The sequence below is a fragment of the Astatotilapia calliptera genome, chromosome 1 (assembly GCF_900246225.1).
Source record: "Astatotilapia calliptera chromosome 1, fAstCal1.2, whole genome shotgun sequence".
In the NCBI taxonomy this organism is placed as follows: domain Eukaryota; kingdom Metazoa; phylum Chordata; class Actinopteri; order Cichliformes; family Cichlidae; genus Astatotilapia; species Astatotilapia calliptera.
Genome location: NC_039302.1, coordinates 22,748,480 through 22,767,121, shown reverse-complemented (window position 1 = coordinate 22,767,121; position 18,642 = coordinate 22,748,480). Strand labels below are relative to the sequence as shown.

The 18,642-nt window shown below is 39.4% G+C and overlaps 2 protein-coding genes across 3 annotated transcripts; both read left to right on the top strand.

Annotated features, from left to right (window-relative positions):
• The first annotated feature begins 5,541 nt into the window (after positions 1 to 5,541).
• On the top strand, positions 5,542 to 10,595 carry eif3m (eukaryotic translation initiation factor 3, subunit M). Its single transcript, XM_026170148.1, has 11 exons — positions 5,542 to 5,664; positions 6,310 to 6,442; positions 6,995 to 7,133; positions 7,231 to 7,354; positions 7,514 to 7,608; positions 7,760 to 7,843; positions 7,936 to 8,035; positions 8,500 to 8,581; positions 9,033 to 9,176; positions 9,843 to 9,903; positions 10,367 to 10,595. The coding sequence occupies exons 1-11, from the start codon at positions 5,623 to 5,625 to the stop codon at positions 10,488 to 10,490; spliced, it is 1,128 nt and encodes a 375-aa protein (XP_026025933.1). The 5' UTR covers positions 5,542 to 5,622; the 3' UTR covers positions 10,491 to 10,595.
• A 3,623-nt stretch (positions 10,596 to 14,218) lies between these two features.
• prrg4 (proline rich Gla (G-carboxyglutamic acid) 4 (transmembrane)) lies at positions 14,219 to 18,103 on the top strand. 2 transcript variants are annotated; one of them, XM_026170135.1, is made up of 7 exons: positions 14,220 to 14,234; positions 14,347 to 14,804; positions 14,919 to 15,082; positions 15,176 to 15,203; positions 16,072 to 16,213; positions 16,641 to 16,811; positions 16,912 to 18,103. In XM_026170135.1, the coding sequence occupies exons 2-7, from the start codon at positions 14,666 to 14,668 to the stop codon at positions 16,937 to 16,939; spliced, it is 672 nt and encodes a 223-aa protein (XP_026025920.1). In that variant the 5' UTR covers positions 14,220 to 14,234; positions 14,347 to 14,665; the 3' UTR covers positions 16,940 to 18,103. The 2 variants fall into 2 exon arrangements, with proteins under 2 accessions (XP_026025912.1, XP_026025920.1); XM_026170127.1 differs by having other exon boundaries at positions 14,219 to 14,804.
• The last annotated feature ends 539 nt before the right edge of the window (positions 18,104 to 18,642 follow it).

Here is an 18,642-nt window from a genome sequence, read left to right as displayed (position 1 = left end):
ACATGACCTACATCTCACTCTGGGACATATCTGTGACTCAGAAGGTTAAAATTCAGTTAAGAGTGGTTTGTGTCACTTTATGGGAATGTATAAGTACAAGCATAAGCATATGACGCATCATCATCATCATTAACCCGCAATCTGAAATGAGAATAATAATAATAATTATTATTATTATTATTTATAGAAGTTAAGAAACCAACTTTTAATTCTGAGGAAAGTGTAAATTATTATTTTACACTCATTTCATATGTCAGTGCCGCACTAGTGAGTTTTCCTCAGTGATGTCTCATCCTAGCAGATGGGTGTGTGTCAAGATCAAGGTCAGTCTTTATCGGTTCTTTACAGTAATTCACAACCTCTTCCACGCGGTCGCACCCTAGCAGCTGTGGCTGAGGCTTACACAGTCATCAGAAAACATTTTAAGATATCTGTAGCGGTTAGAGACTGTTGTCATACCCTCGAGGCTCATTCTGAAGGTAGGTGAGGAAATGTTTACAGGATAACTATGAGATATGCGAACAGTGATGGGAAAATATACAAGTTACTGCAATCAGCACAAAATGAGACCGTGAACTCTGACACATGGTTGTAAGGAAATACTGATTTGCTGCAATTTTCTCAGTCCTGATACAAACACATAATAAAGCTTTTTGTTTTTGTATTTTGTTCTTTATTTATGCCATGGTTCCTAGGTTGTTCTGTTAAGATGTTGCTTATTTGATTTCCCCTCGTGACTTTACCCCCTGTGTGCCCCCTCTGTGTATCTGTGAGGCCTCGTTTCCCCTCCTTGTGTTTTATTCCTTGTCTTCCCCAGCCCGTTATGTCTGTGCTCTCCCCGTGCTCTCTCTCTCCCCCTGGTCTGCCTCTGTGTGCTTCCTGTTTTACTTTGATGGTCTCCCGTCAGTGTTGTGTTTGCTCCTGCCGTGTCTTGTTATGGTTATCAGTGTCACCTGTGTTCCCCGTGTGCTCCCACTTCCCTCGTTAACCCTCTGTGCATTTATGTCCACATCTCCTTCAGTTCAGTGTCGCGTCGTCAACGTCTCTTCCCTTCTCTGTGTTCCCTTCCCTGTGTTCCCTCGATTTAGCATTCCCAGTTTAGTTCTGTTTCTTTGTGAAGCCTGCAATAAAGCAGAGATTTTGAGTTCAGCCTTTGTCTCCGTGAGTTTTGCATTTGGGTCCTCATCTGCCTGCACACAGCTAGTTCATGACACGATCTTTGTTTGGCCTGGAAAATAAGTCTGTTAAAAGAAAACAACAACAACCTAAGTTTGTTTGTTTCAACACTGTGATACACTGTGATGTAAACAACACATCTTCACCACTCAATTTTTCCATTCCCAAGTCTTTGTATAGCACTGCCGGATGCCATTCACTTGTCTTCTTACTTCATTACTCCGTGTATTGTCCTGTCTCCCTGTCCTCTTTTCTTTTCTCTTTCAGCCCCTCCCCCACCTTCTACCCAACCAGTTTGCTAGATGTTCCTTCCTCTTAAAAGAGATTTTTTCTTTCCCACTGTCACAAAGTGCTTCTCACAGGGGGGCTGATTGATGGTTGTGGTTTTATCCAGAATGGCCTGCATTTGTATAGCGCTTTTCTAGTCCATAGGAACCCAAAGCGCTTTACACTACATTCAGTCATTCACCCATTCACACACACATTCACACACTGGCGATGGCAAGCTACATTGTAGCCACAGCTGCCCTGGGGCGCACTGACAGAGGCGAGGCTGCCGGACACAGGCGCCACCAGGCCCTCTGACCACCACCAGTAGGCAAACACGGGGTTAGTATCTTGCCCAAGGATATTTGGCATGCAGCCAGGAGGCAGCCTGGGATCGAACCACCGACCTTCTGATTAGTGGCTGACCTGAGCTACAGCCACCCCAGAATACTGTAGGATCTTTCCCGTACAGTATAAAGCACCTTGCCCCGACTCTGTTGTTATGATTTGGTAAGATCTAAATAAAGCTGAATTGAATTGAACTGAAAACCCTAAATAATTTCTGGAAAAAGAAAAAAACACAATTCTGCTTTTTTTTGTCAGTTACATTCATTACTGAGAAAGTTTTAACAGTTGTCTGTTCTCTGTCTTCACCATTGCATTTATCAGCACTGATGAAACAGTCTAAACAGAATCTTGCAGTTACAGGGTCACGTAGTTGAACATGCCTCTAATTAGTATTTCTGAGCTCTGGCATCTATAGCTTCGCGCCAGACATTGCACAATGTATCCCTGGTGGAAACACATTAGATTTTTTTTTTTGACTGTGTCTGTGACTTTTAAACTCTTATTGCCCCTACTAGCCTGTGAGAGTGTGTAATATAAACACTCTCTGATGACAAGAGGCCATTCCATCATCGACAGAGCCACAGTTCTAGTGTAGTGACTCAATCTATCTAGACAGGAACGCTAGAGTTCCTGTAAAACAGCAGCTTTTATTCCCTGCTGATGCCATTAGGTTGAAACAGAGCACACAAATTCCACATTGAGGGATTAGCAACTTCAGATAACTCAAAACCACAAATGCAAACTCACACTGATTGATTGCTGTGATCCTCAGTGTGATATAAAGCGGAGCATTGTGTGAGATAACAGCGGTAAGATAACAATGGTATTTGATTTTTTTTTCTGGTGATCTAAAGACTTTTTTTCACCCATCTAGAAGGTGTACACAACACAGCCGATCACCAGAAATTCTATGTGGACTAAAAAAAAATTTTCACAAGTGCAAAGGTGTGACATTAGCTGCAGTGCATGATTGATTATCTGCTTGAAGAGGAGATAAGTGATCACAAGAATAAACAGGCATTCAGCTTGATGAGACTGCTCATCAAACATGTATTCAGAGCGTGAAAATGAAACACACAAAACTGCAAAGGACATTACACAGGCTTATTGTATATCCATTTCCTGTAGACTTAACCACAATTACCAGTTGCCCTTACAATTATGTTGAATTTAACCTAATCAGCACTTTTTTAGCCTCAGGACTTTTTAAAAAACTATTTAAAGAGGATTAAAGACAACTTTCAAACCAAAATAACTTCAGTACGGAGCAGAAAAGGTAAATAAAATAAAATAACCAGTTTACTAGTTTCTGTGCTAGTAAACTGGTTATTGTGAAATAAATAAATAAAAACCCAGAGGTCATCATCAAAGTGATTTATTATACATTTCTTGCCTGCATTTATGAACAACAAAAGCCCATCAGATTGGCCCCATAGGATTTTATATGCCATGCAACACTTTGGCCTTAGACTTATTCATACTTAAGACTTTGACTTTAATGTTTTATTTGTTAACTGTATGTGTTTTTACCTTTTTTAAGGGAGGATGGGTCAGCTTATAAGTAATTAACAAGCAATTTGCTCCACCTAGAGAAATAGGGAAGTTACTCATGCGACGCTCTCTGACAAGGTCACTGGCTGATAGATGAGTCTGAGCAAGGGGATCTTTTGGAGACTGTGAAAGCAGGCAGAACTGTGGGAACCAGACAATTAGTGGGTGGAAGGTAGGCAGCCATGTTGGATGACAACCATGAGACTGGTTTACATGGATACTCATCACTTGGCTGGCCGACAGGGAGAAAACAGACACCTGGGCTCAACCAGCTATTATGACACAGTCATTTATCTTTGAGGAGGCTGAGCAGGCAATTCGCCAGCAGTTTAGCATGAAAGCGTGTGCAATTTTCCTTCATGCAAATAGGGATGAAGTCAGTGCAGACATTTAACAATAAATATTGTTTCCAATTAGCTTTAGCAGACATATACTGTGGGTTGAGGAATATTAAAGATGGAGCATGAACCAACACCTAAAGTTCTTATTTGCATTTTAGTCATTTTTGAAGTTTTTCTATAGCTACAATGCAGTCTTTAAAAAAAAGAAAGAAGTAATAGTTACAAGATAAACACATGAAAACTATCACTTTCTGTTACCCCGAGAAAAATAACAACCTACTGTAACACAGACACACACACGTACACACAAAGGAGAATTGGAATTTACCATAACACAAGAGAAGAGAAGATTTTAATGAAAAATCTTTGGCAATGTCTACCATTATTTCACAACCTTATACGGGAACAATGCTTGACAAAAGCAGAATTACAACTAGCCTTTCACAAATTCTGCCAACAAAAACAAACAAATGAATAAAAGAGAGGAAAAAATACACACTAAGACACATCAGTGTCAGTACCTGAAAAAAGGGTGAAATCTGCTGCTAGCCTATTTTCTTTCCTCTAAAGTCATCTATGCCAGTTTAGATTTTTAATGATATAAGACAGACTAAATCCCAGTTTAATACATGTACCAGGTACGGGCTCCTCTGAGTTAAAAGGTTTATTGCGCTCCAATTTCAGTGCTATTTTCAGAGCACTGTTCGACAAATATGATAAAGACTATTAAGCATCATAACATTCCATGACACTTTAAATACCTTTTAAAGAAGACAAAAACAATGTCTCACATGCACCTGGAGCTTCAAAGCACACAAAACTCTTATTCTGGACTTGAAATACACCAGGCACTTGACAACAGCTGTTAATCAGATAATGAAAGCCTCGGTGTTACACAAGCACACTTGTAGAGAAATGGCTATAAATTCTTTGCCATGACAGCTCACAAGGGCAGGGAGATCTTGAAGCTGGGATATCGTACCAGGCACTTGCCTTCCCAACAAGATGACGCATCATACGAGCAATATGATGAAACGCTTCTTCAGCCATTTCCCCCCAGTCCACTATTTTGAGCTATTTATCCTCGATGCAACAGATTTAAGTTCCCTTTCTGTAAGTGCTATGAGAAATAACTGACTACCAGCCAGTGATGATGCAGTGTCATGGGTTTCCATAGTTTCCGATTTTGTGAAAAATACACAGATCCTGATGGCAGATGAGGTGAATGTTGGAGCTTGGAGTTTAATAAGACTCCAGTGTCGTCACCCTGTACTTAGATGTCAGTAACTCGACTCCATAGTTTCAGGGTGACCTCCTGCTGCACTTACCCTCTTCACCTCAATCACCAAGTAACCTGCCATTGTAACAATACACAGGATCCCGCACGGTATAGGGGCCCAACACGTGCACCCATAGGTCAGCGGGTGTATGGTGAAGAACACTGCCCTTTGACACTGGCGGTGTTTCCTACTTTGGAGAGCTCTTGGCCAGGCCTTCCATGGTGGTCTGCAAAGATGGACTACAGCTAAATCAGATAACCTTTCACAGGGTTCAGGTTCACCTCTCATCCAAGACATCCAGGGATAATCCTCCAGGAAAGGAGAGGAATACATAAATTAGAGGCAATGGAAGTCAGAGGAAGTCATGACAAATACAATTTAGCAGTTTTCACAATATATAAACCATCATGGACAGGAATCAGATTATAGTCTAATTCGTGTCCATTAGATTAATCCTCGGCGTATTTAAAAGTAGCAATAAGGACAGACGTACTTCGGGTATTACACAAGCGCCAACCAACAGCCTTCGGTTAAGGCTACTGTGGCTTTAACAAAACATGACCCGGAAGAAGAATTTTGTCGCTTGTTCTTTTCCGGTCAGAGCTCTGTAGTGGTGCGAGCGTGGATTTCATCATCTAGGCTCACAAAATCACAAGAAAATGAGCGTACCAGCATTTATCGACATAACGGAAGAAGATCAGGTACAATCTACGTTTACAATAACTCGTGGAGTAGATATAAGCGTTATATTGTCGCGGATGAGTCGCTAAATGATACCCAATCAAAAAACTTAGCATGCTCGCTAGCTAAAATGCTAACTGTCGGTCGTAGCAGCTGATATCTGCACGCTTATTGTTAGGATATGCGTGGTAAAACATTTTAAGCAAATATGTTAAATATCCTGTCATCCACATTTTCTTGTAGGTAATTTAATAGGTATATTTTTAAGATCATCGTGGTTGGGGTTTAGCGTGTCGTAAGTTTCTTTTGGGGTTTAATAATAGCTAATGTTGCTAGCTGTTTTGCCGCACATCTAAACAAACAAAGGCGTAAAAATTCTACACACACGATTCAATAGACTGGATATAGAAAGGATAATACCTTCACTCAAACAGTTGCTTGTTTCTGTCCACTATATATCTACAGTCCATATTTTAGTCAGCCACAAAAAAAGAGATGTAAGAGTATAGATAAATAAAGTCGTCCATACCTTTTTCTTAAATATAATGTCCACTCTGATGCGAGCACGTAATTTGCCACTTTTCGTTCTCTTAAATGTTGAAATGCTCTGTATTTACTGTGTATTTTATGTATTATTTTTAATATAAATGTATTTTGTACTGCAGGCTTCAGAGCTGAGAGCCTATATTAAATCTAAAGGAGCTGAAATCTCAGAGGAGAACGCTGAAGGCGGTCTTCATGTAGATCTGGCTCAGATCATCGAGGCGTGCGATGTCTGCCTTAGAGACGATGATAAAGGTAGGCGATGAAGAAAATTGCTGCTCCTTTTTGATTAGTTCATCCTCTTCATCCTTACCTCAGGCTTCACCTCCTGAACTGAAGGCAGGACTCGAATGCACAAGAACATGCATAAAACGTGTAATTTCTTTCAGGATATTATCAGAGTTCCTTGTTGTCAGACCATCCCATCTTGGGGACAACAAGCTGGGTATAACAACACCATCTGGTTACAACATAATTTTAGGCTCGAGTGTCTTAAAAGTCACACTCTGATAAACAGTTTGATTACATTCTCACATTGCATGAGTGTTCATTTGCTGAGTGTCAGAGTCTGACAACATTAGAGCCACTTCATATACTTTGTCTATAAAAACACTTTTGTACATAAACAGTAGTGGAAACACACCTCCCGTCCAGGTGTGTCCTGTCCATGTTTGTTGTGGGATGCAGAGGGTTAAGTTAACTTGTCTGGTTAAATTTGCTGTCTTGTTAAATGTTTGTTTGACAATTAATGCCCTAAAATTGTGCAACAGTGTCTTAATGCTCATGGCCCCCTCTCTCTCTCCACAGATGTTGAGAGCGTGATGAACAGCATCGTGTCTCTGCTGTTGATCCTGGAGACAGACAAGCAGGAGGCTCTCATTGAAAGCCTATGTGAGAAGCTTGTGAAGTTCCGTGAAGGAGAGAGACCCTCCCTCAGAATGCAGCTGTTAGTCCCATCGAGTCCTTTCCCTGAAAACTATCAAAATAAGAGGTTGCTTATTTATTTGCAAATATGTAATCTCTTTTACTTTCTGGTGTCACAGGCTGAGTAACTTGTTCCATGGCATGGATGAGAACACTCCCGTGAGGTACACAGTCTTCTGCAGCCTCATCAAAGTGGCCGCCACCTGTAACGCCATATCCTTCATCCCCACTGAACTTGATCAGGTATATACGTTCATGGTGATTAATCCGTATGACTGGCCAAAAACACTGCTGGTGTTATAATGCAGTGCCTTGGTTTACTGAGCTAGTAAACCAATATTTCTGCATTTTCTTTTTGCCCTTTGTAATTAATGTATCATATGTATTTGTGCCCATAATCAGGTGCGCAAGTGGATTGTTGACTGGAACCTGAACACAGAGAAGAAGCACACACTTTTGAGGCTGGTATACGAAGCACTTGTTGACTGCAAGAAAAGGTAAATCCACATAGGGTTTCTTTGTGTACGGATTACTTCAAGAGAAAAGAAAAAGGACAAGATAAAATTTAGACATAAGAGTGTATGAAAATGTTCTGCATAGAATATCTCAGTAGAAGCATTTTCAACAATATAATTATTTATTTTATAGCGAAGCTGCAGCAAAAGTGATGGTTGAGCTACTTGGAAGTTACACAGAAGACAATGCTTCACAAGCACGCGTTGATGCCCACAGGTAAGCTTGTAGAACTTGTTGAACGCTTGAGATTACACTTCAGCATTGTCCTCCTCAGCAGTACATTAACGCATCTGTCTGCCGTCTCTTAGATGTATCGTCCGTGCTCTCAAAGATCCCAACACTTTCCTGTTTGACCACCTGCTCACCCTGAAACCTGTTCGCTTCTTGGAGGGGGAACTCATCCATGACGTAAGTGCTAGAGATTGCATAGAGCATTTATAATTATTTATTTATTAGGCTTCTTCCGCCACGACCCGGCTGCAGATAAGCAGAAGAATATGGATGGATGGATATTTGTATATAAATGGAAACATCTGCCCCAATAACCCTCATCACAATTTGCCTTTCAGTGCCTTTCATACTCCACAAAGCACATAAAGCATTTATTTTTATAATGTTGTGTCATGACAGTACAATCCACGTCACACATGAGACTGGTTATTAAGTTTGAGTGATTCACTTGAGGAATCTAGAACATTTCTACTTGAGTGCATTCAGTCTATGACAAAAAATTATTCAGGGTGCGTCTACAGTTTTCAGCAATCTGACGTAGATAAGTCTAACAACTTTTAGCCTGTGTGAACAAAACAACAATCAAGCTGATTGTACATCATACAGTGGCATTTGACCCTCTTCTCCCTCTTCTTTTTCAGCTATTAACCATCTTTGTGAGCGCCAAATTGGCAGCATATGTCAAATTTTACCAGAATAACAAAGACTTCATTGATTCTCTTGGTAAGTAGCCATAATGTGAGCTGTTATACACATGACACATGGAAATGCAAACAGAAACCAGAAGACAAGGTAAAAAAAAAGTGTATAGATTATTAATTATATGTAATAGAAATGCACGGATGAGATTTTCTTTTAAAGTTTACATGTAGCTGAGCATCGTTTGTGCTTTGAGGAGCTAGTGTTTCTCACACAATCTTGTGCTGTGTCAGCACTACAGAAAAGTGCGTTCACGTTGTTATCGTCTCACTACTAAAGGTTTAAGTGTAATTAAAAGCTTGTGTAGGATGGACTCTCAAAACAGACCCTGTGGAGTGATGTTTGTGTTAATGAGTAGATTCCCTTACTGCAGTCTCCTAAATCTAGAAACAATTAACACAGGGAAACTCCCTGAGTCAAGACTAATTGACTGTGACTGTTTTGTGCTTAATGATCCCTGCACGTTGCTTTCCAGGCCTGTCTCATGAGCAAAACATGGCCAAGATGCGTCTGCTGACATTCATGGGCATGGCGGTGGAATTCAAGGAGATCTCCTTTGACACCATGCAGCAGGAACTGCAGATTGGAGCCGATGACGTTGAGGCTTTTGTCATTGACGGTATGAACAATTCTTGCCACGTTCCTCTCTTTCCCAAAGGAAAGTGATTGAACATGATGTGAAGCGATTCTAATGAATCATACAAGACCAGTTCATTGTTTGTTCATCAGTAAGCAGAGTAGCCTATTAAAATGCATTTTTTTTCTGGTTTAGTCCCAATTTTGCATTTTATTATTCAGCAAAGAAATAAGATAAGCAAAAAAAAATTTCAGTACTCATTACGTCACTGCTTTATATAAATCTACTGGACAGATTTCAATCTATCAATCAAAACCATCACTGAAAATATAATTTCATTTGGGTGAAAAAATGAGGTTCATGTTTTTGCTTTGTTACAAAATAATCTTTCCCCGTGTAAAATCCTTCCACTTAAACATAAAATTTAAATCTTTTATAAGGTTATTATGTTTTCCACCAGTCACGTGTTAAATCTTTAGAGCAAATGGTTTTTCCTGCCATACAACTGCAGCTGCATTTTTGTGAGGTTATTCCTACCTCCAGGTGTATTATGTCACAGCAATTTGGGATCAAGTCGGTTTGAAATCTTAAATAGCATTTTCTTTGTAACAACCACTTGATTTTATTTTTTTCGACAACAAACCTGTTGATGTAATGTCAGAACTCTTGCTGTCTTTTAATCACCTCTTACCTGCTTTTTCATTTTAGCTGTTCGGACCAAAATGGTATACTGCAAAATCGACCAAACACAGCGAAAAGTTGTTGTGAGGTATGTGGTCATTATACATTGTTCTCTAAACATATTGCGTCATTATTCTGTTGTTATATTATTCTGTTTTTTGTTTTTTTTATTAAAGACAAGACTTTCTGATCACCTTGGTTGTCTTCTCACTGGTTTCAAAAGTAGAAGTGAAACAACTTTAAAAAACTGCAGTTCTGTTCATTTACAAAACTTCAGGTTTATATTCAAGGTCTCACATTTGTGAGGCTTTATTTTTTCATCTTCTTTGATTAGGGTTGCTTTTTTATCTATGTTATGCTGGAGGCTGCAGAAAATGTAATTGTTTTTGTTTTTTAAAGTCAAACCTGCCTCCTTTTTGAGTGTTTAGTCATGTCTTAAACAAGTCTGTATGGCAGTGTCATTAGCTTATCATAGCACATTTATCGAGCTCTGTGTATGACTTTGGCCTGTGTCATTTTTAAAACAAAAAATTCTATCTCCACCCCTTCAGCCACAGCACACACCGCACCTTTGGCAAGCAGCAGTGGCAGCAGCTGTACGACAGCCTCAGCTCCTGGAAGGGCAATCTAGCAACCGTCAAGACCAGTCTGCAAGCCCTGTCACCTTCTGCTTAATCCCACTTTACCCCAACTGTTTAGACTGGTTCTTAGTGCTTTACAAATTCCCAGACTGCAATGGTCGGTTTTTTATTCATCCAATAAAAGAACAGCGACAGTCAACTGTGTTGCTCTTCGTGTCTTAATCTTTTTTTTTGTTGTTGTTTTATTAATGCTCAAACCAAACTTAATTTATGTACATTAAAGTGCCATTAATGGGTAATAAATGTGCAGTAATGAATCTTTTTAAACAACTACCCCATATCATTATCTAACCAAGCTGTACAGTGACTTTAATTGGGGCTCATCCTCTAGTGGGTCTCAACATCTGGTTTTAGTTAAAGGTAAGCATGGCGGTAAACCAGATGAGCTGAGGCTTGGGGTGAAAAATGGCTCTCAAGAGGAGGGTCACTTGTGTGTGAACACAAGAGAAGTGACAATGGCAGTGTGAACTTAGAATGACCCCGTCTGCTGAGGTCAGAGCTACAATACTGTAATATTAACACTTACGGCACTGGTTGATTCAGTGCCTGTGCAAATCTGAAGCTGCCCTTTGGGTTAGTAGATATACTGTTCAGCTGTGGTCAGCATGATGCATTGTGTGAGAGCATCTGAGAAGTTTAAAAATAAGTTTTGCTGTTAGATTACTGTGGCCTCGCCCATTGATATAAAGTAAACTGCCATCATTTAGCACAATAATCTGTTTCAGGCACCACTCCAGAGCATTGGGATGTGTGAAATCTAATGATATATTGCCCAGGCATTAGGTGTAAAAGGGGTCTGTTATCTCCCTGAGGGGCTATGGTTTAATCAGCACAAACTGACAAAGTGCAGAGTACTGACATTGCACCCTGGAATCTCCACCCCCTAATCTACAGTGCTTTTTCTTTGACAGTTAAACCTACAGCTGTTTACTTTTTGTATTGGACTGCCTCTAATTCTGTAAAATTAGCTCTTTAAGTCTTGCTAAGAAAATGTTTTACTAAGATTAAATGGGCACAGATGTATACATTTCTTGCTATAGTACACTGTTTTTTTTCCTGTCATACCAGAGGTCTGCTATGGCTCACTGCTCACTTCTGTCCAGCTGCCCACAGGGAGCAGCATCCCCCGTTCTTATCATAGGGCGTAAATCACAAAACACCTTCTCCGAAATATAGCCACCCGCAAGGTGGAGCACAGAGCAGATAAAATAACAGAATGTGTGCAAATTCTTATATCTTACATTCTTTCAGCATATACTCCATTTTCAGTGAGCAGTTACTTCTCAGGTACTTCTATTGTTCTGGGTAGTGGTCCTTTCCCCTTCCTGTATCTAATTTATCTCACTGGATTTAAGTAACAGTTTCACACTTGTCTTGAGATTCTTAGATGTAAGTGCTATTTACCATAGTTGGTATGCAAGCAGCATGACCACTTGCAGTTTTTAATATTTCAGTAAAGAAAAGCAAATTACTTCATATTGCATTTGGGAGCTAAGCTGCTAAATCGGCCTCTTTTGCACATTACAGCGAAGGTTATCAGAGGTGGACAAAAAATATGAACGATATCGGTTTACTCTCATATCTACGATTCAGAAGGTTAGTGGTTCGATCACTGGTTTCTCCGGTCTGCATACCAAATATCTTTGGCCAAGATACTAACCCCAAGTTGCTCTCCAGTCATCCAGCATGAATGTGTGTGAATGTTGGATAGAAAGCACTTCAAGTGGAAAGAACAAGTGCTTGTGTGAGTGAGGCAAGTTGTTTAGAGTGCTCAGAAGAATAGAAAAGCACTTTATAAGAGTCCATTTATCTTTTAGCCCTTTAGTCATTGTTCTTTTTATTCCATCACGTGTATATTATTGCTATTGGAAATCAGTTTCAAATAAAATAAAACAAACAAACAAAAACACATTTGTTAAAAAAAAATGCACTGTTTAAAATATACACGGTGGTTTCCTTTTCCCTTACAAAATCCACTTATTTAGTTTGTGTGGTTTCAGAAGCTCGTGGGCTGCTTGCCACAATTTTTAAGCAATGTTAGAAGTTCCACCACAGAAAACAAGCTTGTGCTGTTTTGGAAAGGCCCTAACCCCATGTGACCCACTGAACTACTAACTGTAAAAGAAACAAAAAAGTCAAGTTCAAGTTCAGTCTCTACCAGTGTGGGCTATAACGTGTATTACAGTAACATCACATTACATTTCCCAGCATCGCAGTAATGCAAAGCATTACTTTACTAAATTTAGTAATTGCGTTACAATTATGTCGTTAAAAATGGTTCTTCAGTTATCTGTGTGCCAGGTAAATAGAAAGAAAAAAACATATTAAAAAAATCAAATAAACATATTTTTTTCTTCCTGAGCATCTGTGCTACAATCAGTTGATTTGAGTTCCTAAAGCTGAGTGCCAAAGCCAGCCCAGCAGCCAGACCCTGATCTTCAACATGTAACAAAAGCAGTGATGACTTTTTAAGTCCTTTAGGGCTTGTTTTTGACTTTGCTCTTTGAGATAACACATTAGCTAAAGTCTGGAATATCTAATTTTCCTTCATACCTTTTCTTTGGATTGACATTCCTCTGGGGACTCTGACAGTATCCAGAGATGTAGCCTAGTACAGCACAGAGGATCTCACTGCTGTTCAATTAGCACCATCCAGTAGGCTGCAAGATAATGTTCTGTTGTATCCTATCTCTGCTTTACATAAACACAGAGTAAGAGGCCCAGAGGCTCTGAGACAGATATTTACATGGGAGAGTGTGAAGCATAAACACTATTATAGGATGTGCTTTACCAGCCAAAAACAAAATGAAGCAAAACAAAATTTCTTCTTTAAATGTGTCCTCCCATTACTTTGTTGGTGCTTCATGTAGTCCTATTTGTTTTGTCTCTAAGGTTTCTATAGCAACTATTATTTGCACTCGAAAGGGCAAAAATTTGATGTAACCCGCATGCCTCTTCTTTGTAAAAATGACTCCAGACTCCATTACACAACACTTCCCACACAAGCCCTGTGTTTAGTGTTGTAGTGTAGTCACCAGTACTGAGAGATCTCTTGAGACAGAGTTTAGTGCTTTTAAAAGAGATCTGATGCACAGATCCAAAAAGATAGCATTGTGTTACAGCAGTAATTTGTACCTAACCATTAAACGTGAAGATACAGCACTGTAAACATGTGAGACTCAAGCAGTTCAGATGTCTGGGCAAAGTTTATACGTTTGTCCCTTTTAAAGGTCACAAAGTAAAATGACCCCCGTAAATCAGAGTTTATGTGAGAGAACTCCTTAATCCAAGATGTGAGTGAGAAGGAAGTATGACAAATGTGTTTAATAGCTATCTTTATGAGATTGTGCCGCACAAACGCATTTATGTGTGTTTATTGCTCATACGACACATGTAAAGATATATAACAGCAGAGCCATGACTGGTATTTTTAAGGCGGAGGTGCCTTACCACTTGGATGATTTTAATGAAATTGGATACAATCGCATTTTTTTTCTTTTTAAGCGATCAAATAATGTTTTTTTTTGTTTGTTTGTTTGTTTGTTTGCAACGCATATCAACAGCCAGTTGATGCTTAGGAGAAGAAGAAAAAAAGTCCCGAAAACTATTTTTCATTGTTCATTGGGTGGAGTAACAGCCTATCTGAGTCATATAAAACTTTTTCAATACTTTGCTGTGTAAAGTTAACTTTCCCGGCTTCAGCTGCCACCTAGCGTTCACTGTTGTACATATTTGTCATACAGTTCAGGTAGGTGATTGATTGGTCGAGTCTGCCCAGGTAAACGTGAGAGATAGCTCGCCAGCGCAGGCAGTGCGAGAGTAGCTGACGACACATCTATTTTGAGTAAACAAGTCCTTTTTTAACCGGAACTTTCTTAATCTGCTTTCAGACGAATTCATCCTTCAAATGATCGTATTTTTACTACAAATAATGCTGTCATTTTTTCTTTCGCCGGAGGAACTCGGCAAGCTCAGCCGGTGTTTGTGAATATCACCGAACGTTTCCTGACTGATCTCATCCGCGCCGAGCCTGGAACACCTGACGCTCCTTTGGACTGGTTTCGTTTTGTTGACGCTGAGCTCTGTTCGTCTTTATGTAGCATAATGTAGAGGACGGAAATATTGTGATTTGTCGTTAAAGTGCGCACACAGTATTTTCCAGAAGCAGGGTCGCTGTTGGTTATCATCTGCCTTCTGTACTCTTAGTTAATGTCGCGCGATTGTCAGTGCGCAGGTGCGCTCATGGCAATGTTGCTTCATCTGTTTGTTCTTTTTCAATTTTTCACCTGTGGAGATCTGGCCTTTGTGGGGCAGTTACCTTCCGAAAATGAAGAATCACAAAACCAAGGTAAGATTTTTATTATACTTTATTTTAAGAATTTGATTCTTAAAAGTTCGTGTTACCCTGTATACATCCCGATATTGTAGCTTTCCTGGAAATAATCTCTTTGGATCCGCCCAGTGTTTGTAGATGAGGGGCACGCAAATTCTTTCCTGGGTCGCCACCTGCTGTTTAACCGGTTTGACTTTGAAATGTTCGTACCTGGAAACTTGGAAAGGGAGTGTATTGAAGAAGTCTGTAATTACGAAGAAGCAAGGGAGGTGTTTGAAAACATCCCAGATACAGTTAAGTGATGCTGATGGGTGGAATCAATAATTAACAATTGAGAGGGATTGCCATGTTGATTAATCTTTTTGTTTGTTGGTTTGTTTTTTCAGGAAAGATTTTGGAAGGAATACACTGCAGGTAAGAGGGGGAATAAGAAATACTTCAAGTTTATATAAAATGTGTCATCCAGGAAGTTTGTTGATGAAACTATGACTTGACTGTAGTTGTTGTTGTTTGTGTAAAACCTGTTTCACCACACACCAATGAATGCATGGTAAATGTGAAAGTACAGATTATATACGTTAAATCAGTCAAACTGAATTCCAATTCATCAGTTCTCTTTCCATCCAATTAGTAATTTAGACTATTTTTGTATTCAGTTTACAGATGAGTGAGAAATTAGTGCTAGGCCTCACATGGAAAAGATTCCCTGTTTGAGGTCGGGAGGGGATACAGTACAAAAACACCCTCAGGAGGTCACATGCGAGTATGATCCTTATGTCAGTTTGAAGCTGGAATAGTTGGAACGATTATGTCAGGGAGGGGATCCAGTCTGAGATCTGCTCCAAATCTAACACACAGCTTCATCCACTGTAGCAACCCAGCCAAAAGTACCTATATTAGGTGCTGGGCTAACAGTTGATTGTTGCTCAAAGAAGTTATGACATTTGAGTTATATATATTTGTGTATATATAACTCAAATATAACTCAAATGTTGTATATATTTTTTTCTACTCACCAAGTCATTCATTGATCCCGTCATGTCGTCATAATGGTTGCAAGGAAAAGATCAATCCCCCTCATTAGAAATGCTTCATCACAAGATACCGGTGATCGCTCAAAAGCTTTGTATTGATGTACGTTAACTATGCCACCTACCCTTTATTATTCACCTATCAGATATATCAGATGTAAATGAAATGATGGTTGTCTACTTGGTAATAACTTGCACTGCCATTATGAAACAAGTTTGACACTTCCTCTGTGCTTTGTGATGATTCATAGACAAGGGTGGCCGCTCTTCACGTGTTGATGTGGTAGCTCTTTTGGTGGGACTCATTGCTGGTGGAGTGGCCATTGTTATCTTTGGCATCGTTGTATGGCTTTTGTGTCAGCGCAGATGGAAGGGTAACTTAAGCCATGAAAGGTGAGTGAGAAGAATTTGTGACACTGTCCCAGTATGTCTTTTTCACCTGTTTATGAGCATTATTCTGCCAATTATTTTCTTCTTTAGTCATTGTTTCTAAAAAGTAAAACAATGCATAAATTATGTGTCCATTTCCCAAATCTGATGAAAGCAGAATAAATAGAAATAACTTGTAATATTTTTCATAACCCAAAAATAAATGAAATAACCCATTCAGTTTACCATGATTATGAAAGAGTCCAAAGTACTCTGGATGTGTATTTTTCTTTGCACTCATTGAGTTTTAAATAGTGCTGCTCTTCTGTTACCCCTTTTTGCTACACCAACTGTAGGTTATATAACAAGAACAAAGATGACTTTCACCTTTGATACTTGCACTTTGAGCTTGAAGTACGTCACAAGTGAATGACCACTATGCTCCTCACAGTTCCATTAGGGTGCGCCAGAGGAGGAGTAATGCTTCTCTAATAATGCGAAGGCTAGAGGAGGTCTCCCTGCACCCTGTGCCTCCCTCCGATGACCCACCCGGGCTTCCTTCCTATGAACAGGCAATCGCGAGAAATGGGCCGCATGACGCCCCACCTCCTCCTTATCCTGGGTACGTGCATGTTTGTGCTTTTGTTGCAGTCCATGATGCAGTTTTATGCTGGGTTTTTTGTTGTTGTTGTTTTTAAAGATATCTTTTCTCTTTCTTTTAGCTCACGAACTGGGAGTACTCGGCAGTAGGCTTTCAGTGCAACACGTGTGCACGTCTGTGAGAGGACAATTAACAGCTAACACCTAAACTGTGCAATTATGATGTATCAATTTGTCAAATATCACAAAATACTAACTTTCCTCGATTAGCCTCCCTTTTTCCTCTTTTATATTTATTTTTTTCCTGGTCTGTTTGGATAGTCTTTTCTTTATTTTTTTTTTCTTAAATATTTTTCTTGTTCCACCTTCTTGATCTCCTAGTTCCAAACATTTGATTCTTCTTTGTAATATAACTGAAATCTTGTGATGAATAAGCTTTCTAAAATATTTTATCCACTTTGCTGCTTTATCAAGATGAAAATGAAGGAAGAGCTGCTTTGTACACAGCATGTATAGTGACACTGAGCGCAAGATCATGAAGATGTTTTATTATACAGTGTCAACTGTAATAAAACAGAGATGGACGGATTTGTGTAGTCATGCAGCTTCATACAGCTGTTGCTCCTTCAGAAGGAAAACCTGCAATACTGCTTGTACTTGTCTGATGGTAATGTTGACGTAACTGAAAAAAAAAATACTTTTACAAATACTCCCTGTGTATTTAATGCACTGGTCTTCCAGCATACCTTTAATATTCACTGCATATTTTCATTGTTTTTGTAAACATAGGCAGATCTTTTTGCTGTTTTACAATATGTCAAAAAACATCTGCATGTTTGAACTAATGACTGTTCTCCCAATGTGAATTTGTTTTTGTTTTTTTTTTCATCTACATTGTGATAATATTTTTTTAATGCAATACAGATATGTGGAAGCACAGGCTTCACAAAATATTTCTATTTATCTAGAACATTTAATTAATTTGAGTGAAATGACGTCAGCTACTTAACTGCAGTTTTGATAAGGATCTCACACTCATTGTGTCCCTGTAAATTATTGCAAGGCCTGAGGGGTTTCACAGAGCCTCCTTTTCCTCTGAATGGATTTCAGAATCTTTTTTTCCAGGTCTCCCTTAAGAAGAAAAAAAAAACGATTTTAATCTCAAGGGACTTCCTGGTTCAAAGATTAAAAAATTTGTATAAACAGATTTTGAGAATTTATTAATATAGCTATGTTAAAGCTGATCTGATGCAGAAGTATTTGAAATGGAAGTCTTTTATATTCCTTTTTAATTAAAATTGCTATTTTAATTAACTTGGTCTTGTCTTTTGGTGTGTGTGTCTATGTATGACTTTGTGACATGAAAACAGCAGTTGCAGGAGCCCATGGCTGTTATACCAAGTTGCCTTGCAGTAGATGTTAGGAGCTATTTTATGTGTTCCTGTTTCAGTGGATATATTTAGGGTGTAAATCAGTATTAAGAACAATGATGGATACGTCAGTATCATTTTTATTTTATTATCTATTGCTCAATATGGCTTTCTTTCCTTTATCAGCACACTGTTTATGCTGTTCCCAGGGTAATGGTAAATGGCCTGTATTTGTATAGCGCTTTACTAGTCCCTAAGGACCCCAAAGCGCTTTTACACAACCAGTCATCCACCCATTCACACACTGGTGATGGCAAGCTACATTGTAGCCACAGCCACCCTGGGGCGCACTGACAGAGGCGAGGCTGCCAGACACTGGCGCCACCGGGCCCTCTGACTACCACCAGTAGGCAACGGGTGAAGTGTCTTGCCCAAGGACACAACGACCGAGACTGTCCAAGCCGGGGCTCGAACCGGCAACCT